This window comes from Pezoporus wallicus, unplaced genomic scaffold (genome assembly GCF_028554395.1).
Source record: "Pezoporus wallicus isolate ANWC-B61680 ecotype Strahan unplaced genomic scaffold, APGP_CSIRO_Pwel_v1 contig_7397, whole genome shotgun sequence".
Classification (NCBI taxonomy): domain Eukaryota; kingdom Metazoa; phylum Chordata; class Aves; order Psittaciformes; family Psittacidae; genus Pezoporus; species Pezoporus wallicus.
Window position 1 is genome coordinate 758347 of NW_026641749.1, and position 25571 is coordinate 783917.

A 25571-nucleotide genomic window follows, 5' to 3' on the forward strand; every position below is an offset into this window, starting at 1 on the left:
TTGCAATGAACAAACCCTTCCCTTGTTCTTCTGTTGGGAATATTATGAAGGTATTTGGACTTTGACATTCTTTTCACATTTCTGCAGGGTCATTAAAAAGCAATTTTTCTTTAGCTGCAACCTTTTTGGTTGCCATTAAGTATTTCCAGGTGCATTTTCTCTCTAAACAGGGAGAGAATCCTTCCCTTGTAGCAAGTTCCTCTTAAAGAAAACAGATTTTTTTTTTTATATTTTCTAACTTGCTCATTCACCTCAGTATTTAAGCATTTTTCAAAGCATTGAGCAAGGTGATTAAAACATTCACTACATTTGATTCGCATACATCTACAAGAAAGATATGAACTTTTTCTTTTAATACAAATATTATTTTGCTGCCTATTTTAGAGAAACAGAGAAAAAAAAAACAAAACAGTACTCCTCCCTTAGAGGGACAATTATTTATTATATACTGTTTCAGAGACCATGCCTCATATAACATTTCACTGTGGTCAGAGAGGTGACTGCAGACTGAAACAACAGCATGAAGACAATCCTTCAGCCTGCCAAAGGTAAGGACTGAGATGCTGATCTTGATTCACAGATAATCCTGAGCAAGTCACTTGGGACAAGTTAACTGTGTTCTCTGGCAATTAGTGTTGCTAAGAAATTTCTTGCAGCTTTCTCTAACAGTTGGTATCTTGAAAACACCAAAGGCTGTATCACTTTGCCATAGGGTACATTATGAAAGCACGAGATTATGAAATTTTGAGACCAGAAGCCTTTATAACTACATAGCAGCTGGAAAAGACCAATAATCTTGGTTGAGAATTTTTCACTTTCAGACTTCTACAGCTTATTTATACACAGTTTTTATAAGCTATATAGCAAGACCTGCCTGAACATGGAAGTTGTAACAGTTCAGTGTGCTGCTATTGTTGATTTTTTTCTGAGAAAGAAATTCGAAACATTTCAAAACATTCCATCTTTTAAAAGCTGGAACACTTAGATTTACTTTGCATAATCCTGAGAGCCTTTATAGAGAAACAACCCAAAACCTAAAGAAAAAAATATTTGGCCTGAGTTTCTTTTTAACAACCCTGGAGATGCAGCTGTTGCACAGACTTTTATTTCAGTGCTACCTTATTCCAGCTTGTGAAAGTGTCTCCAGGCAAACAACCACAGCTGCAGTGGTGGGACTTTGCCTATTTATTCATGTTAATTTGAGCCTAATGTAGACAAAGGTCCAGAGGAACAGCTGAGCTATTTGAATGTTCTTCAGCAGCTCAAATCACCTACACTGATTGCATCAGGAACCAACCACGGGTAAGTAAGGAATTTGAAATAATTTAGTGCCTTCAGTTTGTGTGACTTGGAAACAAACAAACAAACAAAAAAGTAAAATAATAAGCTGTCTGCTAAAAGCAGGACACTCTTGGTATAAACTTTGTTTAATGAACAACCAGTGAATTCTTGTAATTAATTGCAATATTTGCACTCATTTTCTATCCTTGCCTACTGAAATGAGGAACAGCTCCTGTCATTTGCATGAGACATTAGGTTGAAGTATTTCATGCTGTAATATGACATGTTGAAATTTTCTGATCTAACTGTTGCGTAACATCTCATCCACGTGATGGCTGTTTCCTTAGTCACTTTGTTCTTCAGTTCCCTTGCTGACCTGCAGCAGTGCAGCAGCAGATCAACCAAAGCAGAAGTGCTCAAGAAGAGGGTATTATGTTTTTAAATAAGAGTATAAATGAAGAACATCACAGAAACATAATAACAAATAAATAATCTTTTTGAAGTCTGGATATTTGACATATGTTTCTTACCTTGAAGTTATTGATGTCTGTAGTTTAGTTGAAGATATTTAGAGACAGTCAGTTAGGCTAAAATTTCTTGGCTGTAGAAAAAACAACTCTGAAGTGAAATTTCAGAAGTTTTTCTCATTATGTAATCATCCAGATCTGTAGATATGAAACAGTATTTTATTTTAATCTTGCTTCCATTTAGCCTTCCAAGCATGAGATATATAAAATACTTTATAGATAAATTAAAAAAAAAACCAAACCACTGATATTTTAATCTTTCTTTTATGAACAGGAATTAAGAGGATTTTCATTTGCTTTGGATTGCATGTCAGTGCTGACTATTTCTGCCTTTGTTTTTTCAAAAAAATAAAAAAATAATTTAAAAACATGGAAAAGAAGTTGTGTGCAGTTGTCTAATCAATAAGCAGCTGTCTGTAAAGCTCAGTGTTTTGCACAAACCCACTTGTCAGCTCAATGCTACTTCCCAGGGACAGAGTAGCTAGAAGCAGAGAAAAGATGATACAGGAGCTCAAAAACAGTTTAGGCATAACAGTGATTTGGGAGCTTAAGCAAATATTTAACAGTAAGTCCTTAGATTAATTTTAATGAACTTTCATAATTAAATGTCTATTTCTTTTCCTCAGCAGAACTACAGACAATTTAATAAGTGGAGCTGTTTATAATGTATCAAGCAAAACTAGGAAAACCATCACACAATTCAACTAACAAAGGTTCTGTTCCTAACCTGAAAGTAAGCCTCAGTTTTTTTTGACTTGGAAACCTCATCCAAGGTTTGGGCAAACACAAGCTCTTTCTAATTCCTCTCCTCCAATCTGAAAATCAGTTACATCCGGAGACTTCACAGATTTATCAATGAAAAATAACTGTTTTGCAATCAATGCTTATACAAACTGAAAAAAAAGAGGGAAAAGTACTCAAAACCTACTTTTTTTATAAAAAAATATTCAAACGCAGAAGCCCCTATTTTAAACAAGTTGTATCATATTCTGTAGTCTCATGATCAAGTACAATGCTGACAAAAGATAATTTCTGATACACTTTTGTACAAAGAAATATTACCAACAAGTATATGGTAACCCAACAGCTAATGCTACTTTTCCTCATCAGATGACACAATTGTACTTCTGAGAGCCAGCTGACTTCTGTAATCCATGAAATTGAAGAAAAAAAAAAAATGTGTTTGTAAATGTCTATAGTTATTACAATCTTAGGTAACACTACCAAATATAGGAATGGCCATATGAAGTCATCAGCTCAGCATTTTCATTAAGACAGCCATAATCTGCTTATTTTGCATTTCCCTACATGATAACCACAGGAGAAAAGACAAAGAAATGACAAGTAAAAAAAAAAAAAAAAAAAAGGGCAGGATGAGAACAGGAAAGAAAAAAGGCATCAGTCAAGGAAAATATTTTCTACAGCTTTGTTTTTAAAAAAACAAACCTTGAACCAAACAAGAAGACACACACACAAAAAAATAAAAAAATCACCGAGTACCCACCCTCTTTAGATTGGCAAAATACAACTGCTCTCACAAAGCATTACTTGGTTTTTAAGTGGTGAGAATCTATGGGCGATTGCATGCTCAAGCCTGGAGCATTTCTCAGTGCGTTTGTGGTTTGAAAAAGACAGTTTCAAAAGTCTGTTTCTAATTTACCAGAACTTCAAATAAAATTTCAGTCACCCATACTGCCAATATAGCAGGTCACTCATGGAGAAGGCTGGGAGAAAAATAACTACAGGATGAGAAAAGCAACACTGCTTTTAACAATTTTATTCAATGAGTCTCTAAATGGATCTGTTTCAAAGTCACTTTCTGTTGATATGGAGTTTCATAAATGGGCAGCATAAACCGTCACCTAATTTAAAATACAAATCTGAATATAGTCATCATAGTATTTTTATGGATGATTTAAAATTGTTATTTTGCTATGCATTGTTTTATTAGGAAGCATTTCTTTACCATGAGGGTGGTCAAACACTGGAAGAGGCTTTAGGGAGGTGGTTGATGTCCCAGGCCTGTCAGTGTTTAAGAGGCATTTGGACAATGCCCTTAATAACATGCTTTGACTTTAGGTCAGCTCTGAACTGGTCCATCAGTTGGACTTGGTAATCATTGCAGGTCCCTTCCAACTGAAATACTGTATCCTGTCCTGTCCTCTCTGTTCCTATCCTATCCTTTGTGTCTTATCCTATCGTATCCTGTCCTGTGCTATGCTATCCTGTCCTGTCCTATCCTATCCTATCCTATCCTATCCTATCCTATCCTATCCTATCCTATCCTATCCTATCCTATCCTATCCTATCCTATCCTATCCTATCCTATCCTATATCCTCTCTTCTCCTACGTATTTGCAGGCTGTAATAGTCCTTCTCCTTTTCTTGTTCAAGATTACATCACCAGAAGAAGCCTCCTTAACAACTTGCTTTGCGCCTTTGCATTTTCCTGTAACCATTGTGTACGTAACCTGCTGCCTTTCTTGATTTTGTTCCTGTCAATGCTGCAATTTATCAAGCATCAGTAACGCCATATTTCTCTCTTGAGAACCTCTATGGACACTACTGAGCTCATGTGGAAGCTAGCTGACAGCCTGAAAAAAACTTAATTATTGGTAAATTATTCTTGCTGGGGCTACTTTTCCATCCAAAAGTGACTACAGCTTGTTTGCCCAAATACTATTTTTGAAAACCCAGTTAGATAGACTGGTAAATTTAACAATTCTATGAAACTACCAAGAATGACTCAAACTCTTTTGCAGGACCTACAGTAGCTACCTACATACTTTCTGTGAGTGAGCCTAGTGGGGTTCTGTGGCCATGCCTGAGTTTTAAAGGTTAAGCGGAGTCAGTCAAAGAAGACCTTTGTGTAATGGTTTTGAGAATGCTGAAAGCCACCCCAAGTAGCCACCTATGGCCATGCTGGGACCAGTTGTCCTCATTGGTGTTATTTTTGCCAGAAACTTATGTTGTCCCTGCTCAAAGATGACTAGAAGCTGTCTAGTCCAAAAGACAGCACTTGCTGAGAAGCAGGGTATGCCAGCTTGGATGTGCCAATTCAGTAAGTTTCCCCAATAATCTGGGATCCTGGTCAGAGTGAATCTGAATCTGCATTTGAAACATCATTTTTCCTTCTGGGACACTCCCCTCCGCACTGCCTTTAAGTGGGAAGAGGCAACCACCAAATGAACTATTTGAATGGCATTAAAACAGAATTATACCTGGATTTCGAAGAATGAATTCTTGAAAATAAGGGTTATCTGTGTTTTTTTCTATAACCACCTATTCCTTAGTTAAGGAAGCACATAGAACTTGCCTTACCCTCCCCTTCTGCAGGTTGAACAAGCCCAGCTCCTCTGGTCTAGAAACATCTCTGGTAAGACATGAGTCACGGGCTACCTACTTTAGTGTCAGGTTCCCACAAAGATTTTGAAGGAACAAAGGTGTTTTGTCAGTAAAGCAGGCTTGTTGGAAGCTAGGAAATTTACCTGTGACTTTTGGAGTTGACTAAATTTTCAGTAAGAGAAAACAGCAGCAAGCTTTCTTTTTACAGGAGACAATAACTTTTCATTTTCCCCTAAATGGTATTTCTCTAAATGACATTTAAAAAATTAAAAAGTGTGCAACACTGTCATTAAGTCCTATAAAACTACTTATGAAACATTATTATAAGGAAATCAACACTGCAGTTAGAACATATCACTAGCTAGAATTCTTATATCACATAATCTTCCAAATTATGTAAATTAAAAGATCCATGTAAAATTAATTAGCCACACTGAGATCTATAAAGATTAATATGTTCAGAAAAAAATTACAGAATCACAGAATGGTTAGGGGTGGAAAGGACCTAAAAATCATCTATTTCCAACCCCAAATAAGAGCGAGATGAACAGCCAGTAAGAGACAAAACTTCTGCAAGTGATGTAATGGCAGAAGTGAAAAGAAATGGCCAACTACATCTGTAATATACAGGGTTATAGAGTATTTTAGATTGAAAAAGATCCCTGGAGGTCATCTAGTCAGCTCTGTCATTCATGACGGGGCCAGGTTGGATCAGTTTGTTCAGGTCCTTGTCTAGATGAGTTCTGCATATTCAAGGATGAAGATTTCAGTCTTTCTTTTAGCATAATCTAAGTACAGCTGGTAGCACAGATAAACAAAAGACATCACATCTTTATCTTCTTTTATTAAAACCCATTGCAAGATCAAAGGTTTCACGAAAAAATAGAAACTTACAAATTGTGTGAATAGGTTTAATGCACTCATAAAAAGACATTAGACGAAAAATGACTGAGATTCTGTACTATTTCTGCAATATAATCCATTGCCTGTATTCTGAAAATATTGTGGCCATTATTTTAAGTAAATAAAAAGCCTAGCATTACACATGTTCACATATATTTACCACTTACTTAAAGCAAAAACTTTACCATATATATATATATATATATCTTTTTTTCAGAGAAATTAATTCATCCCCATTTTGAAAAGACTAAAAGAAAACAATCAACACTCTCATTGGAATTACTGTGAGCTGATGTTTCTGTTGTAGAAAATTATGCTATGGAAGCCAAGAAACAGTTCTACAGAGAGTTATACAGCCATACTAAACAAGCTCCTTGCTAGACCTTCTGGATTAGCAAAACATTTTGAAAATAATGGCATTTCATACTTTGGCTTAAGATGCTGTATCCTTTGAAAAACAAATACCCAGTGTTACACACCTGAAAACATTCTTAACCAAATAGTAATACGCTGAAGGTTAATGCAGCTTCAAGTTGAAGCTGCAATGTCTGTATTTTCACTGTCCCCTTGTCTAATTGAACTCCTTGTGATGCACAGAAAATTAATCTGTTTATGTATTCACTCTGGGTATTTTCTTGCATACACTGTATTATGAAGTGTCTGATCCTGAAAAATGATACCCATGATGGGACTTGTATTTAGATGGCCTTCTCGAGGTAAGGACTTTTTGCACTGTAAACTCTGTTGTAAAATAACAACCACACATGATATGAGAGCTTATACCTATTTATATGAATTTCCTAATTCAGCAACATAACAACATAGTCAGAGGAGAAAAAAAAAAGTTTTAAAATTAAAAATTAAAAAATATTTTAATTTTAAATTTTTTTTTTCAATCAGATGTTTAAACATTGTATAATAATTTATTTCTGATGGTGTATTAGTGAAGTGGAAACTGGTTATCAGTGTTAGGTGAAGCACTGTTAACTCATAAAAATAGTGAGGTGGAAACATTTGGAAATCTCCACAGAGTCTCCTATTTTAAACAACACAAAATGAAAAAGATATAAATTCTGTTGAGTGATAGAAAGAAGTAAAATTGTCCATTAAATATCTGTTCTGTCACTGTCATCATTTACTAAGATTTGTGTTTAAAGTAGTGATTTGTGTAATTATCAACATGTTTATAAGAAAATAACAGATCTATGTAGATTCTCTTATTACTGTGCATCTTTAAACTCCTTGTATAGCTTTAGTAAATAGTAAGTATCAAGTTTAGCTCCCAGTTGCAACACAGGACTCTCTGTTGATCAACTGCACTGTTGCTAGCACAGATCAAAGGAAACGCACATGACCAAGGCGAAGTAAAGTAAACAGAGGAAATCAAGCTTAGGATCTTCTATAACTCAAACTATCCAGAGAACTTCACTTCAAGAAATCTGCCAAAAGCTTTTATATATTTTATGCAAACAAAACAACGATGCACTTCAAAAGTCTTGCTTTAATATTAGTACTTAGTTACAGTACATTAAAATCAGTGTGCAGCTTTTTCCATTTTATTGTAATCTCTGTAAACTCACGATTATATTGCATCACACAAAAGGTTGTGAACCCTCTGCAATCCCCATTAGATCTACTGAATGCAGTAGAGTGGAACTGCCATGATGGTATAGGAAGTTAAGAGGCAGTAGACATATTGGGTGTCCAGCCCATTTGATAAGCCCGTTCCAATGTCCTCTTGCAATCCTGTAGTACAGTACTGAAGGTTATATGTGGATACTGCTGCACTAGCTGCTCCACTGTGGCTTCATTCACCTGCAATTAAAAAAAAAAAGATCTGTGATGTGAAAAATTGCATAAAAACTCAACCTCTTGCAAACTAAATGAATGATTGAAATTTGGATTCCTGGAAGGACTTGCAGGATTGGGCTCTTTTTTTTATACTATAGGTTTGGATGCATTTATCACAAAACAAATAATACACAAAATGTAATGTTCTACTGGGGAATTAAAAAAAAAAAAACACCACAAAGCAAAAAACCAAACCAAACTGAAGCACCACCACACCTCAATTTTACTGTAAAGGGAGAAGTTTTATATAACATTCCAGTGAATTGTTTTGATTATTCGTGATTGAAAGCAAACAGGAAAGACAAATAGTCCCTGCTTCAAAACAGCTTTGTTTAGAAAACTGCAACAATGTTTAACAATCTATTAAATTATTTTCATTCCATGCTTGACTATGCTGGCCCAAAGCTAATTATTCAAAGTCATCCCATTTAACAAAGTGCTGCCCAGAATAACATATTTCTATATTGAAATAGAAACATTTATTCAAATTCACTCAAGCAGACATAGGTGTGAAGTATAAGCCTTTTCTGACTTTGGAAAATGAAAATTGATTAAATATATTAATTAATTTATGGCACATACTAAGTGCAAATTTTTACACATGCTAAGGAGTAACTTGAATGAGCTTAAGAAATGGGCCCATGCAAACTGCATGAGGTTCAACGAAGCCAAGTACAAGGTTCTGCACCTGAGTTGAGGCAACCCCCAGTATCAATACAAGCTGGGGGATGAAGGGATTGAGCATACCCCTGTGGAGAGGGACTTTGGGATGTTGGTCAACAAGAAACTGAACCTGGCCTGGCTTCAGTGTGTGCTCACAGAGCAGAAACCAACTGTATCCTGGGCTGCATCAAGAGGAGTGTGACCAGCAGGTCAAGGGAGGTGATTCTGCTCCTCTGTTATCGTGAGACCCCAGCTGCAATACTGCAGCAATGGAGTCCTCAGTACAGGAAAGACATGGCCCTGTTGGAGAGAGTCCAGAGGATGGCCACAAAAATGATCAAAAGGATGGAGCACCTCTGCTATGAGAAAAGGCTAAGAGAGAGGGGGTTTGTTCAGCCTGGAGAAGTCTCTGGGGAGACCTTATTATGGCCTTTCAGTTCTTAACAGGGGCCTGTAAGAAAGATGAGGAAAGACTTTTTAGCAGGGCCTGTTGCAACAGGATGAGGGGTGAAGGTTTTAAACTAAAAGAGGTGAGACTCAGGCTGGATGTGAGGAAAAAATTCTTTGCAAAGAGGGTGGTGAAACACTGGCACATGTCCCCCAGAGAAGTAGTGGATGCACCATCCCTGGAGACATTCAAGGCCAGGCTGGATGTGGCTCTGAGCAATCTGATCTAGAGGAAAATGTCCTTGCTCATTGCAGTGGGGTTGGAAAGAGATGACCTTTAAAGATCCCTTCCAGCCCAAACTGTGATTCTATGAATCAACATTACTGAACAGAACATGCACTGTACTGCAGCTATCAATGTGGCTGCAATGAAAAATTAGAGATAACATGACTTAACATGGGGAAAAGAATGCAAACTACTCTATACTGAAGGTAGATCAATTTACTATTTTACCAATTACCAATACAGGTCAACTTTTCCACAGGTTAAAAGTACTGCTAGTCTTCACTTATGTCATTGGTAGGAGTACTTAATTTAGTCTTTTGGTGAGAGGCTAACAGGTTTTTGTGGGCAGAAATGGTGGGTTTAATAATTAAAGCATACAAGCGTGTTGTGTCTGGGATGTCCCTCCTAAATTTTGGACAGCAAAGGTAGCACCTTTACTCTTGACCAGGCAATGCAACCAGATGAGCCTAGCTAAACCCAATGCCTCTGCAACTGCAACACTGTGAGGGAATGAATTTGTCAATTATTCTTAGGATGATTGCAGTTCATATGACAGAAGTAGATAGCTTCCTTCAACCATTAGAAAAGTAAAAGATTAACCTAAGAACCATCAGTTTTAGCTAGCTCTCTCTGAAGTATTTGCTGAACACCTGCACATTTTGAAATGCATTGTCATCCCTGCCCATGGCAGAGGGGTTGGAACTACATGATCTTAAGGTCCTTTTCAACCCAAACCATTCCATGATTCCATGATTCTATGACACTGCATTTACATGCTGAACCACCTAGATCAGTAGGATATACAACTGACATAATTGTTTCCTTTTTTACCCCCCAGTGTTCTACATTCAAGGCCAAAAGTAAAAAACTAGACAAAAATGTTTACTACCATCTGAGTAGATGATCCATATCCAGTAGAAGATCCATCTTGAGAATCATATTTTAATGCACAGTGACCACAGTGTCTAATAATATTTTTGTCCTTAGAAGATAAAAAGGAGCGCATCATTCTGAACAGTGATTGCACCCAACTACAAGGATAAATGTAAGGTTTAATAGCCAGTTCTTCTACTTTTATAATAGAAACACTCAATCTTCATTGGAAGTTTCATCTAGCTGAGACTGACTTGGACAGAAAACTGGTTTAACCTCCCTTCATTGCACAAATTGTACTCTTTTGGCAAATTGCTACGCTACAGTAACATCTTCCAGTGCTGAAAAACAAGAAGTTACTTTTAATAAACCAAAATGAAATCAGAGATAGCACAAGTCCTCCAAAATATTTTATATTTATAGCTGAGTACATACTTTCAAACTGTCAGCAACTCTTCCTAGAAATTTGCAGTATTTGCTACTTTTTGCCTATTCAAAAATAGTCAAAAGCCACCTTACCTTAAGATCTGTGGTGCAGAGTGCCATGTCAGAATTTGTCTTACTATCAGCAACTTCTTTTAATGGTTAACTCAGCCACAACAAAATGCCTACTGCACACAACTGCTCATTCTGTTCTTTCATAATGGGAAACTTACTGCTTATCTGCTAGGTATCTGAAAAAATTACCAGTAGATAAAGGCTATTATGATTTGATACATAATATTTGGGCTTTATCTGTTAGACTAAGGTGGATATTATGGCTTTAGTGCCAATATCATACGTAGATTTTTTTTTCTTACAGGAAACAGTAAGTCAAATTTGCTACAAAGATGATGTAAAAAACCAGGAAGATAGGTAATGATCTCCATGTCTTGGTGTCTTTGAGTCAGGACTGAAAACATTTACAGAAGCTACAGTCTAGGTAGATATAAGCTAATGTATTTACTACAAGACTAACGTAACTTAAACAGCATGGCCCATGATACTCAAAAGGACAGGTAATGTTACAATGGAATCTTTTAGTCTTAAAACTGATGAAAAAAGTCTGTGGTAAACCATCTATCCTAATGGTTAGGCCATTACTCAAATACTTTGAGTTTGAAAAATTGAGTTTACTCTCATGATACAGGAAAAATTATCCTACCAATCTCTATGATAAATGATCAAATATATGTAACTTCTACTTAAGTGTAAATATTTTAATCCTAAGGAACTAACGGAAATAGCAAAATATTATGCTGGACAAAATACATTCTACGTAATATTACACAACAGAAGAGGAAGAAAAAAGGATTCTATTTGGCAGTGGGAAAACCTACATGGATCCCAGGATGAGAAACAAATGTGAACAGTTAAGCCACAATTGATCCCCTATCAGAATATTTTGAAACCTTTTCTTTTACTAGGAGAAAATTCAGGTCAAACACTAAAACACTGTGAAAATTTAGTATGTTAAACTTCCTGTAGTATTGGACTAAAACTGTACTACCTAAAAGGTAGAAAAAAATAGAGAAATCAGAATTTTGTTCTTTGATAACGAATAAGTCATATCTGTGTCAATTCCCTTAGTATCCTCGTCATCAGTTTCCCTGATGGTAGCATTAAGACGAAAAGTCGTAGGCCTAACCATTAGAATACACGCTTCTGTCTCCTGAAGATGCAGTCTGGCTGGTGATTAAACAAAAGTACTGAATGCCATTCCCAAAATAAATTTTTTATAACAGAGCAATTTTCTATTTGAGCTTGAACAATCTTGTTCAATGAATGAAAACTAAAAGTCTTCACATCTTAATATGCTTTAAAATGTTGTATTTGTCTTCCACAGAACTTTCATTAATCTTGAGTTGTCAAAAGGAAGACTACTCTCTGAAGATAAACTAATTACCTAATACATAATCACTAATTTGAATTTGAATAGCTTTTCAATTATATTTTAACACTTAATGAAAGAATGCAGTCCTTATCACTAAGAGTCGATGTATTAGGTTTGTGGGAATCCTGATCATCAAACACTAAAAAGATAACAACAACACAGATTGGTTTTAACTTATTTTTTCTTGCTGAAATAAAAATTTATTCCAGGTCAAAGAAGATTTGAAAAGTGAAAGAAGCTGGATTACAGAAACTGGCAAGACCAAGTGATATCATCTCCTTTAACACAATTTTGCTTAAAGACATCTGAACACATATTGCCTGTTTCCCAGGAGAATATGTGACTTTGTGACAAATATCATCTGGGTGGCACTTCCTTAATTTCTTCCAGTGATGATGGTATGATTGTGAAGAGCATATTTAAATATTATTTGCACTAGAGAAAAAGAATACTTCTTCATGTGATAATTACGAATTCATGTGGGAGAGAAGAACATCAATACCCATCTAGTCCATTTGAGGTGGAAAGGATTTTGAGAGTGCATCTCCAGAGGACTTTATTCTCATTCTGCTAGGTATACACACAATGTGGGTAAAATATAGAGAAAAATGTGAATCAGTGTTGAAAACTCTTTTGGTCCTTTAGGTAAAATGACCTACCTATAACAGAAAGCTTGAAAAACTCCTCCAAGTCTGTAAATATTTTCCCCAGAATAAACTAACTGGCACTTATGAGCTAATTTCTCAGGTTCAGGATAAACTGATGCTATAGGTTTCCAATAATAAGTTACTCACATGAAAAAATATTCACTCAGATTTTTGATCTGGTATGCTAGACTTATGCATCTGGTCTTATTGCCAGTATTTACAGATTTGGTACACCACTTATATCTGCCAGAGACCACCATGAGTAATTTCTTTTATGCCATCTTCCACAAGCTCTCATGGAAAATTCAAACTGCAAACTAGAAAATTTTGGGGTTTGTTTTTACACGTGTCATGTCATTTGACAGAATTCTAGCGATAATTTCAGCACTGTTTTCTGTCATCTCTAGATTCTAAAATCAGGATTTTCTAAAGACAGCAAAAGATTCCAAAGGACTAGATCTATTTTTCTTCACCTTTTACTTCCATTATGAATATATGACAGATCTTATTAAATTCAAGGGAATGAAATTTTCCTGATGCTGTTACGATAAATTAGGGATTACAATTGAAACCATCAGTCAAACTATACATTGTTTTTAATGAGACTGGTATCTTCATTCACATACGGAACAGAAACAGGTTTTCCTATACAGGACGTTCCTACGTCTAGTTAACTCGTCTTCAGTCTATATCACGTCCAGAAGAGCTTCTTTTGGACTGGAATACCAAGTGGCACATACAAGGGCTTAAAAAAGCTTTGGGTTTAAATAAGAGAACTCCTTTGCTGTATTTCTAAGAAGAACTGTAAGACTGCCTACTGATCTAAAAAACTCCTCATGAAGGGTAGTCTTTGAATGCAACTCTGATTCTAAAACTATTAAATTGTCCCTAGAATGTCTGTGTTGTGTCATTTAGAGCAATACTGAAAAAGGAGAGTAGAGTCATGACCTGAACTGCAAGTTTTGTGCTGCTCTACACAAGGAAGAAGTATTCACTGTTAATCTAAAATGTTTCTTATGTGGGGAAAAGCTTCAGGATAACACCCAATTCACTTGAAAATTAAAAAGAGAAAGCTATCTCCATTCCAAGTTAATAACTGAAACCACTAAGCAGCCAAATAAAAAAAAAATAAAACAAACCAAACCAAATCCAAGCCCCCAAACCTAGGCTCACATGCAAAAACTCTAGACTTTGAAAACTGGATTAGGGCAAAGGTGCACAAGTTCTTTCTTAGCAAAACTTGCCTATGCTACTCAACTATTTATAACATCATACACAGATGGATTCCTGAAATAATTTTTGCATAACCTCTAACCCAGCCCTTGGAGGCATGTGGCTAGCTGACTTTGGAGAGTGCTGACATCATGGGCACTCTGATCCTGAGGACAATATAGGTAGGTATCTTCCGTTATATAACTTTAGAGGCCACTCATTAATAAGAAATAGTAGACCAAGTTATAATACTGTCTGCAGTATCTGTGCAGAAAGGCATTAATAATATACAGAACTTCTAGCTTCATTTTATAAATCTGTGCTTGTAAAGAATTTTAGGGAAACGTTAGTATGTGAGAAGTAACGTTCACACCAAAAGATTTTGAGGTCTACCATACATATTATTTGATAATAGAGGTTAACAGGATGCAAGTATTATCATTACCCTTTTACATCTAAAGAATCACAAGTTTGCACAGAAGAATGAAAACTGGTTTGTTCCAAAAAGGCTTCCTTACCACATTATGGACACTTGCGCTTATGGAGTTGAACTGCAGTGTTAAGAGATACTGGAATTTGTGTGCTTTCTGTCTTAGTTTACATATACTAGTACTAAATGAAAGCCAAATTTGTAGTTAGTGGGCAAAGAAATGACTCTGTAGTCATTGTGTGTATCCATAATGATGGATTTCAGACACATTTTATGTTCCAATTTCCCTAATGTTTTAACAATAAAATCCAAAATATACATACTTGGAGTTACAGAGAAGCAAATTTTCATTCACACTTTCTTCTCTGAGTTGTAGTTTGCTTTTTCAAGTCAGTGTCTTATAAAAAATGCACTTTGATTATTTTTTTTTTAAAATAGTTGAATGAATTATATTCGCAGGTGGCCCAATTATAACTGTTGCCTGTAGCCATAACAAAATTAAAGATTTCTGGAAATGTTTTGTGTGAAGTGCAGTTGATCAGCTAAGGCAGACATATTCCACAGAGTTTCAGTGACTGCCCTCATGCCCAGGGGCAGAACCTTTGTTTAGGACTTTAATAAAATAACAGCACTGCCAATATTAGCACAATATCCTATAGTCCAAATAAAGTCCCTTACGATTTCAGCAAAGAATTTATTCTGATTTAATGGATGCTGTTAGTTAAAAAAAATAAAACAAAACAAAACAAACCCACATACACATACGTACAAACACTGTATTGTGGACTCATAAATAATGAAATCGACAAGTGCAGTCTGATTATAATAACATTCAACAATTGTGTTAAATCTTAGCAATTAATTTCACACTTATATTTGAAAAGGGGAACGAGCACGCAAACACAAATATCAGTAATCTTTTCTGCTGTGTGAAGTGAAATAAACAGATCACACAGACTTTCTAATATTCAGTGGCAGCACTTCTGGAAGGATTTCAGAAAACACAGCAAGGCTGTGGAGTACAGCTCCTTTACAGTTCTTGCTTAAATCTCGGCAGAAAGGTGGAGTCCTAGAGGGATGAAATTCATTGTCGTGGTTGTTTACACAGGTGAACACTATTGCCTCAAACTTCCAGTTCCTGCACAATTGCTGCAGTCACCATGTTACTGCAAACTAACAAAATAATCCATTTCAGCTGTCTGTGAATTTACGTAGTTTTCTAGCAAAACCCTCATTTCAGGGCTTGCTCTCCTAATCATTACTGCTAACACAGTATTTAATATTAAAGTTGTGTAAGCTATAAAGTTTCCATTTTCAATTATCATTGCTTATTGTGAGGGTTTACTTTCTGTTAAATCAGATAAACCATTCCAAAGGAGCCTTTTAGTTTGTCTGGTTGGTTGGTTTGCTAATTCTGTTCATTTCAAACATGAACCTCTAGACTCCAAGGTAAGATTTCAAGGTAAAAATACCAGTATCATAAGCATTTCAAATTATGATGAAACTCTGACTGTTGCTTTGTTTTTACTTATAAAAATTGTATGTAATGAAGATCTACATGCAGTGAAATGACAGTTTATTTATATAGTGATAAATATTCTTTCAGATTACTTAATGACAGTTGAATTAATAGCACTGAATATTTTCCTTCCTATTTTGCTACATTAACAATAAGTTGAGCACATTATTGTAATACTTGTCAAAATGACAGTGTGTAAAACTAACAAAGAAATAATTCTCAAAATTTGCCAGCTGGCAAAAAATGACTAGAGGGAGGAGAAGACAATGCTTCTAAACAAGTCTGGGTTTTTTTGATTATGCTGACTACTTCACATTGCATTTTTTCTTAACAGTTTGCCTTATCCTGATTTTGGACCATTGATCATTACCTGAGGGCCCATTTTTCCCTTACAGTATGACATGGTCACATAGGTTATTTTAAAAAGTAGGACAGGCTCATTAACTCAGTACAGCCTACTGCCATGGATTTGCTTCTGAACAAATCTGCTGCTTCAGCCTGAAAGATAAAAAACTTTTGGTACAGAAACAGTTAAACTAGAAGTATAAAAAGTTCAATTTATATAAAGACTCTTTTTTTTATACTTTAGCAGACACTTTCATTCACACAGATAATGGATTTGTTATCCTAGTTAGCTAGGGGAAAAAAAAAAAGTATTGTTCTGTATTTTAAAATTGTTGTATTGAAAACCAAAGTGAAATAAATGCTATTTTTCTTTTGCTGTGAGTTAGCAAGGCTAACTGTAATTTCCTTCTAGTGGGATTCACAGATTTTATAAAGCTAAAATCTTCATTATTTATAGGGAGACATATTGATCACAGCTCCTACATTATACATGTAAAACATTAAAAAATACAGCCTATCCTTTTCAATATGCAGCAACATAACTTGAACAAATTATAGTAATTTAAGGAAAAATAAGTGCTATAGAATTTTTCTTAAAGGGAGGACTGGGTATTTTCAGTTCTCTTCAGTACCACAAAACTGTAATTTAAAATTTCAAAAAGAACCCTAAAAGAAGAAATGGTATCAATTTGTCAGTTTTGTTTTTTTTTTTTTAAATCAGGCTACTGATAGTATTGTCTGAAGGTGGAAGGCAAATTGCTATGATAATTACATTGAAACAAACCATGGCTCTGTACTATTGTTGTACTGTTGATTAAGAACAGTTTATCTCAAAGATGTATTTGAAATTTAAAAATTTATCTCTAGAACTGAAGATCTCTTTTTTTCACTTGCTTAACTTCAGTTACAGACTATCTAGGCAAATCAAAAGTTCCATGGATGAAGAATAAAAACGTTTCCAGCCATGATTACTAACATATAGATAATATGTATATATACACACATATAAATATTTATATCTAAATATATTTTATATTTCCATATTCTACGTATATTATATACAATTTTTATACCTAAAGAAATTGAAAACTCTTTTTGCCCTCAGATGATAAGTTTTTTCACAAGCTGGCATTTCCTCATATACAACTGGAGCTGCATCCCAGTTAGGCTGATGATTTGCAATTTGCATAGGATATATATATATATTTATATATACAGATATTTCTAAACCAGATTTTATAGAAGAATAAAGTAATAAATTATTTTTAAAATCTGATTTTCTAAAAATCTTAATCTTACTTAAGATGCAAATGATTTCTTCACAGACCATTTTTATTTTTAGGGACCACCATTTTTATTTTTAAGGATCATCTATCTTCCTTACTCTCTGTGGTAATATAAAAGTGTTTGTCTTCTTGTCAGTTGTACGGATCATCGATTTCTGTGCTCTAACTTCTCAGTAATACTGTAATATGAAATACATGCTCACTTAATCTGAGAAAGTCATCTGGAATAAGCTACAGGCTTTCAGATGTATTTTCATGAAAAGCAACCTGATATTCTCAAAAAAAAAAAAAGAAAAAAAAATTCAAGAAAAAATCAAGGAGTAAAGGCCTTGATTTATTAACTGGAATTGTGTATCTATTCACAGCCAACTTTGTCAGACTCATTTAATTTCATTCACACTTAGCTGTGAATGTTGGAATTTTGTGGCCTTTGTTTTTCAGTGTCATTTTTCTGCATATTTTCCCCAAAACTGTCTTCTGCATTTATGTGGTAGCACTGCTGACAACCATTGCAAATAGCACCATAGCTACAGGAAAAGTACCTTGAAATATGAAAATCTGTATTAGAAAAGCTGCAGGAGGTTTATTTTGACACATTGTTCAATCAGCCATGCTACCTACTAGCCAGAAAAACATCAAGTTTTTAGCCACTACCTCCTATGTGATACCCAGCCATTTTCCACAAAGGTGAAGATTTTAAACTGCTATTATTTGAAGCTGTTTAGGTTACAGTGAAAACACAATAAGGAGCTGCTATAAAGACATCTTTACAAGGAGTTTTACCCATAAGAGAAGATTGCCCTTTTCCAGCATGTAGAAGATTGCCCTTTTCCTTTGATTTCTTTTGGAAATATGAAATATAAAATATTTAGAAATTTGGTTCAAAGAACACACAGTCATGTTCTCTTTTTGCTATGGGGACTAAACTGAGGTGAACTGAATATAATCCCTTGCTCTGGAAACAACTGTGCCCTTCTTGGTACTTACTGAGGGACACATCAGAGCTCCAGTGCACCCTGCAGTACAGAAACCAGCTATGGGTTGCCAGACCCCCATGCCACGTCCCAAAACACAACCCTGGGCTGCAGCTCACAACAGCACAGCTCTCCTCTCTGCATAGAAACTGTGAGTTTGTGGTTTTACTGTGCTGCCAGAGGCATTGGGAAGAGGCAAAACAAGGGAATGAAGACTGGCGCAAATGCAGGCAGTAACACTAGAATGCAAACCAGAAATACTATGTCCTTTAAGCCTTTCCCAATTACAAACCTCTAAAATGTTCTGCTTAGGCCTTAAATAACAACTGATATTATCTCTTACTGCTTTCAAAAGAAATGGAGACTCAGAACGGCAATATTTCCTTTTTATAAAACAGATGACTTGTGCAGCCCCAAGAGCCTGTGCAGGCCCTCACAAACACATGCACTAGGAAAACACGTGAACTAGGAAAGCATTAACCAGCAATGAGAGAAATACAGACCGTAGTACATACATATAGTTTAACTGATGAGGTAGTAAGACTTATTTTCAGCATCAAAGTAATATTTGCACAGACTTAGATTAGGCACCCTGTACTGCGACAGTGTTCAGAAGGGAGAACTGTCCTAGCTGCTTTCGAGTACATGTTGGTGTTTGTATGCAGGCAACTGGGGAATTTTATTGTCCAAAATATAGATATTTAGAAATATTTACGGTCTACTTTATGAACCCCTAAATAATTTTGGAGGTCTGGATAAGTCTCTCAGAAGCCTATCTGACAGAGGAAATTAACAGTATGTGTCTCCATTGTAGAGCCCTGCAGAGATCAAGCTAGTGTTTCCTGAGCTGCTCATGGAAATGGAAGCAATAGGTTGTACTACCACATCTATATGACAGTATGCCTTGAGCCTTGCTAAGTGTGATTTTCTGGACAAGGTGATGCACTTTGGCAGACCAGCTGGTATACCAGCACTTAAGCCTGTGTCCCCACTGGCCCTGCACCTTCCCAGTAGTACCAGTTCTTTCAGAGCATTCTCTGGGCCTTAGGCACCACTGCTGTGTAGTTCAGGGAAAGACAAATTTGCCTAAGTCATGAAGGTGCTAGTGGAAATTAGAAAAAGAAAAAAAAAAAAGACATTTGCTCAGTAACTCTGCTTCTAACATTTTTTTATTGAAAAGAATATTTAGATTTTGTGTATCTAAGCATAAACATGTTTTCTGAACCAGAATTTGACTACAAATAGTTCTAAATGACTTTCAGTATTTAATAGTCTTTCTTCTGTATAAGCTTTGTAAATAGGGATTATGCTGCTACTTAGCAACACTTAAATGTTGAAAAAATGGTGTTAAAATGCTTATTAGAAAACTTGCAACTTAAATATGTGTCCTCATTATGATGATCTCATGAAACAGTCAGCATTTTGAGACTTCTCAACATAATGACATTTATTTTGAGGCAAAGACCATATTGCTCCTGTGGTGTGCATGTTAGATGGTAGGAAACATGATAAAAAGAAAGGTCATGGCAACAACAATTTCATGAAAAATGAATAACTTGGTTATTTTCATGGTGTGGATCAATAATGCTCTGCATCTACTGAAGCACATTGCCTGGAGGCATTCAGATAATCAATGGCATAAAACAGAGATTGCCTGGACCCAGGCTTGCAGCCTCTCTGATCTTTCTTGGGAGGACCCTTGATGTCTCTAATTTGTGTCAACTCCATATCAAAGAAATTCCAAAGAGCCTCGGTCATAAAGCATACTTCAGTGGTAACCATTAGAAGTCTACTTACATATGTTCCTTATGGAACTGTAAGTACTTTCCTTCCAATGCCTGGGAATTCCTAGAAAGGCATAAATGCTATCTGGTACTAGCATAACAGTCAGCACATCTTAGAAAATGAAGGCTGGTTAGAAGGGGAAATCTTCTAACTTTCTCTTCACTGCAAGCTGAAATAGCCCAAAGACAAGAATTTAAATTAACAGGGCATGTAAATAAACTCTTCTGCACCACCCAAGAATTCTCTTTAATGATGTGCTGGACGCTGACATTTTTAATTTAATAGAGCAGCCACTGGAAAAAACTAGCTCTGAATGATATCAGGAAAAGACAGTTGAAGACATGATTTTGTTCAGTAATTTCTCTGTTCATTTGTAGTGGAAAAAGGGAGCCGGCATCTTCTTGCTGCCAAAAATTCTCAAGTCAAGGACACTTAGTTCATTCTGTCTGTGGAGCCGTGTTTCCCATCTAGGCTTTGTGAGCAAGAAAATAATTCCCAGAGGTAGTCTTACTACTAATGCATTTGCTGTAACAGCATTTACTCATTTCTTAACAAGTTTTTAGCTTACCATACTTTGAATATTCATATACATGCACACAAGCATGCATGCACAACACACACACATGCTTGCAGACACGCAGCTAACACTGCTTTTCTATCTTCCTTGTAGCTTTCTCCGAAAATCTTCTTTTTTCCTTTTAGCAGTTGACTTTCTCAAAAAAGACTTTTTTTTTTTTTCTTTTACCAATTGACTTTCATAACACAAGAGATAGTGTGTAATCCTTTGTAATGAACTAGGAAAGCATTAACCAGCAATGAGAGAAATACGGACTATAGTACATACACATAGTTTGATGAGGTGGTAAAACTTGTTTTCAGCATCAAGATCATTGATTTTCTGTAGCAGCTGAAGACAGGATAAAATTATCGCACTTAGATCCTTGTTGATCCTTCTATGTTAGCTAAATCCACAAAATAAATATATGTGTAAAATTAATCAGCTTATTCTGGGTCAGCTCTAATTCCCAAGGTCAAGTAACCCTTTGAACATTCTCTAAGTACATAATCTTAGCACAATCCATCAAAGAGACTCTCACACTCTTTTTGTCTATTGGCTCTTATAAAACACTAATGTTTAGGAGCTTAAGTGGAGTCAGCTTTAACAGACAGAGCAATTCTTCTAAAGTGCTCAACCTCTCCTCAAACTGGAAACCGTCTAAGTGTGGGTTTGCAAAATTGTATTTCTACCTTTACAAGTGACCTGGAAATGACTATTCTTTACTAGTTGAAATACTGGGGCTTGTAACTGTCTTCTAGAAAGCACTACAAGGGATGCAAGGTAATGGTTTTGAGCACGAAGCTTCTTAGGCTAAAAAACTGTGCTTCCACAGCTTGTATCAGAAATTCACAAGTCTCTGAGATGCCACTTATTGATGGGTACCACAAGCTGGAAATTTTGTTCGTGATGTCTGGAAAAGAAACAATCCCTGCATGCATATTTTAAGATTTGAGATCAGAGACACTGAACCCCCAGTGACTTCTAGCTATTTCTGCCATGCTCCCAGGACTTTTGATCTCTCTTCTCTCAAAAGAGATACGATTCCTGAAGGCTAATATGAGGTGGAACATCACTACCTTGTTGTCTTTCGTTCTAATGATAGAGTGTTAAAAGTTAGAAATATTCTTAATACACGCCAAGTAAGAAAGATATGTATTAAAAAAATTTAGAATTCTTTTTTTTTTTTCAGAATTATGGTTTTATCCAAATCCTTGCCCTTTCACAAACTATACATGAGCAAGACCACAGATGTATAGAAAATCACACTGGAAGTAACACAAGTATTTTTTTTTTTTTAAATTCTTTTGTTGCTCTTTTTATTTCTTTTTTAAAAAAAACAAAGTAGTCTATCATAGTAATGACATGACATACCAATCACTTTTAACCAAAAATATTCAAAACCCTCAGGGGGCAGATTTTACATAAAATTTTTGCGAGTACCTCAGGCTGTGGGTGTAGCCTGTGGGTGTATTTTGAAAATCCATGTCAGCAAAAATTTAACACGTTCTTTTTAGTTCTCTAGATACTTTTTTAGTTAATTATGTGTCCTGGGTTCAGCAGTAGCAGTACACAGTACACTAAAAGAGTTATCACAGTAGTGAATATGAACCTGTTTGTACAGAAAAACAAATTTTCCGATCTCTCTCCCTTCCTGATACACTCACACATATACACTCACTCTCACACCACTCAAAAGCAGGCACCATAAAATTCATATAAATGTTCTTTACCTGGTCGCATCTCATCAGCCCTAAATATCTGAGAGACTTGCTGCTTTGTGCAATTTGGGTGGCTCCATGGTCTGTGATTTCTTTGCACCATCCAACATCCACTGTCTCTATTGTCATGCTGTATCGTCCAATGGCTATCAGAGCTGTAAAGATATTAAAGACATGAACTATGTAACTCGTGAAGATGGTAAGCTCAGTTCTATGTATATATTAAACTATGTTTAAATTAAAGTTTGAGAAGCAGTTGTCATGTACCTTGTAAAAGATCTTGCATTTATAACTAGGTAATAGCTGTCTCTTCAAAGTTTTGCTGATTTTTTTTCAGCAAAATAGTACTGCACAGAGAATAACAGGACATATTCTGTGTCAATAAAACACATGGTTTTAGAAATCCCTACAGGTATCTTATGTCACGCATTTTATAACTATATTCAAAAATAACATTTGTTTCCCACTGTTCATATTGATGAGGTAATAACAACAATACGTCTCACTTTAACATTTTCTCAGTGTTTTCCAATAATAATAATAATAATAATAATAAAAAAGGCAAGGCTAGGAGGAATTAAAACAAAAACTTGAACCCTTATAAAAGGAAATGAAAGTTTGATCTGGAAGTTCTGAAAGGACTGAAAAATGGTAGGTAGAAGAAACCACAAAGCACCCGAATAGGTTAGGATGGCTTTGACATGAGATGGCTAGTCCAGAATGGCAGAAAAGATACAAATCACTAGCACCCTTGTCACCATGAATTAGAGCACTTTTCAGGAAATATAGGCTCAAAAACTGTTAAGTCAGGATTTATTAACAGAAATGAGCAGCGTAAGAAAAAGTCTGAGGTTATGATGCCGAAGTCAGGCATCTGCATAGAGTCAAGGATTTTTACAGTTTCAACTCTAGTTATAATGTAGTTGCTGAAAAGATGAATGAGTGACTCAGACCAAATAATGTGAGTATCTTTAAAGGGTTGATTTTGCAGCAGCTGTGGGCCAGTTCTGCTCCTGCTACAGAACGTTCTGTCAGAAAAAGAAGAAGAAAAAAAAAAAAAAGAAAAAGCAGTTATGAAGACCTGGTAGCTCCTGATAAGCCAGATGCCAACCTTAGATAATCAGGGTTTAAGTGAGATCTAGAAGCAGAGAGGAAGAACTCACCTGGCCTTGCAGTGGTTCTGCAAAGACCTGTACTGATGGTAGCCAGCAGTAAGAATAATTTGATAATTTATAAATACTTAGGTGGTTTGATCTGCAAACAAAACTGGGCAAAACAGGCCAAACACATTCTCAGAATCTGTGGAAGGTGCAGTAGTAAATTTTTATTTTTATTTTTTAATTGCAGCAGTTCACCAAAAAGGACAATGAGTATTGAATTTTGTAACTGACATAATGAACTTATGATACAATCATCTATATAGTGGCATCATGGCTTCATTCAGTTTTGTAGGACAATACCAATTTTCTGCTTTCTCCAAGTACATCCCTCGAAAACAAGTCTGAATTTTGCAAATACATAGATATATGAATAGCAAAACATAAACTTTTAACTTTTTTTTCATAGCGTCCTTTTAAAATATTACTTTAATAACAATTTTAGAAAGAGAGACAGAAACTTTCTGCATGTACTAAACAATAACAAAAGCTATAGCAATTATAAATTATTGTAACTCCACACAAAATGTTATAGATGTGAATTAGTGCAGGCATACTGAAAGCCTGCCAATACATTAGAATATTGTTGGTGAAACAAAATTTCAAATGTTTTTATGGGAGTGACATAAAAGATCAAGAAATCACACTGGTGAAAAATTCTTTTTAGTAAAAGCATCAAAGGAAATTAGAGATATAAGTTTTGGGAGTTCTGTCTCAAGACTTAGATTAGAGAGAAAGCTGGGGATGATGCTGCTGAAGACTAAAAAAGGCTGTTATACGTGTGCAGAATGCCCCAGACTGAAGTATAACCTGCGCACCATTAGTCCAAGGAGCTGCTCTGAATGTGGCAAAAAGAAGCCTTAAAGCATGAAATTTCATGCAGGCATCTTCACATATACATATGAAACAAACTGGACGAATATAAAATTTTGTCTTATACAACTTTTTCAAACAGAATATTCAAAGAAAAGCACTATATAACAAAACATAATTTAAAACATGTTAATTCATTGTTCAATACATTTCTCTGTATTCTGGAATTTTTTTTTTGGGGGTAAAGCATTTAATTCTACTGTAGGACTGTAGTGAAAACCCAGTTAAGTTTCATGGTTTTTTTTTTATACAAAGATAAAAATATTTTTACTTTTTACATAATAGAAAAGGGACTTAGTAATTATTGAAATAATTACAAAATAATTATAAACTAACAAATCATGAAGGCTCTTTGCAAAACTGGCCTTCACTGCTTGTCTTCTGAACATCTGTACTTTAACCAGCCAATTATTATTGGTGTTACTTCTTCAAAGTATTAAAAGAATGAAAAAGGGATTTGGAAAGCATACGTCAGTTTTCATAAATCAGACTATACATGTATGGTTTTTGGAATGCATTCTGTCAATTATCAGGAAAGCCAGAACACAACTTTAACAATACCATGAGACAAAAACCATGTGTTTTGGAACAAGTAACAATACGTACAAGAATAATACAAAGTGGAATAAAAAAAACCCTCACGACGTTATGTATCAATGTGATACATAAAAAATGGGATAGAAATCAAAGAATTCCAACTGTGACATTTGGGGAGCAGGGTTTTGTAAGTGAATACGTTTTGCAGTTCAGAAGTTTCCAACTGATTTTCAAACAACTGTCCATCTGTTTTCTTCACCTGTGTTCCACTTTGAGTATATGCAAATAATTGAATGAAATTTCATGCTTTAATTAATCTGTGTGTCTAATTTGTGCATCAGGTATATCTTAGGCTAACCACGGTTAGGGTATACTTCAGATTAGGGACTGCTGAATGGATTGTATTTTTGTCTGCCTGGCCTTTCCCTTGCCGCATTCCTCGCCATTGTCTCAACCCTAACCATTCTTACAGAGCCCCCAGGTGTCATATGCCATATGCACATATTTGATTTTCTGTTTAGCAGTATTAAATAGCTGGGT

At 35.5% G+C, this 25571-nt stretch overlaps 1 protein-coding gene across 1 annotated transcript; it reads right to left on the reverse strand.

Annotated features, from left to right (window-relative positions):
* Positions 1–7537: 7537 nt before the first annotated feature.
* Positions 7538–22638, reverse strand: LOC130607727 (F-box/LRR-repeat protein 17-like). The gene is made up of 2 exons (XM_057425080.1): positions 22477–22638; positions 7538–7871 (listed from the first exon to the last, which is right to left on the reverse strand). The coding sequence occupies exons 1-2, from the start codon at positions 22591–22593 to the stop codon at positions 7734–7736; spliced, it is 255 nt and encodes an 84-aa protein (XP_057281063.1). The 5' UTR covers positions 22594–22638; the 3' UTR covers positions 7538–7733.
* Between the last annotated feature and the right edge of the window lie 2933 nt (positions 22639–25571).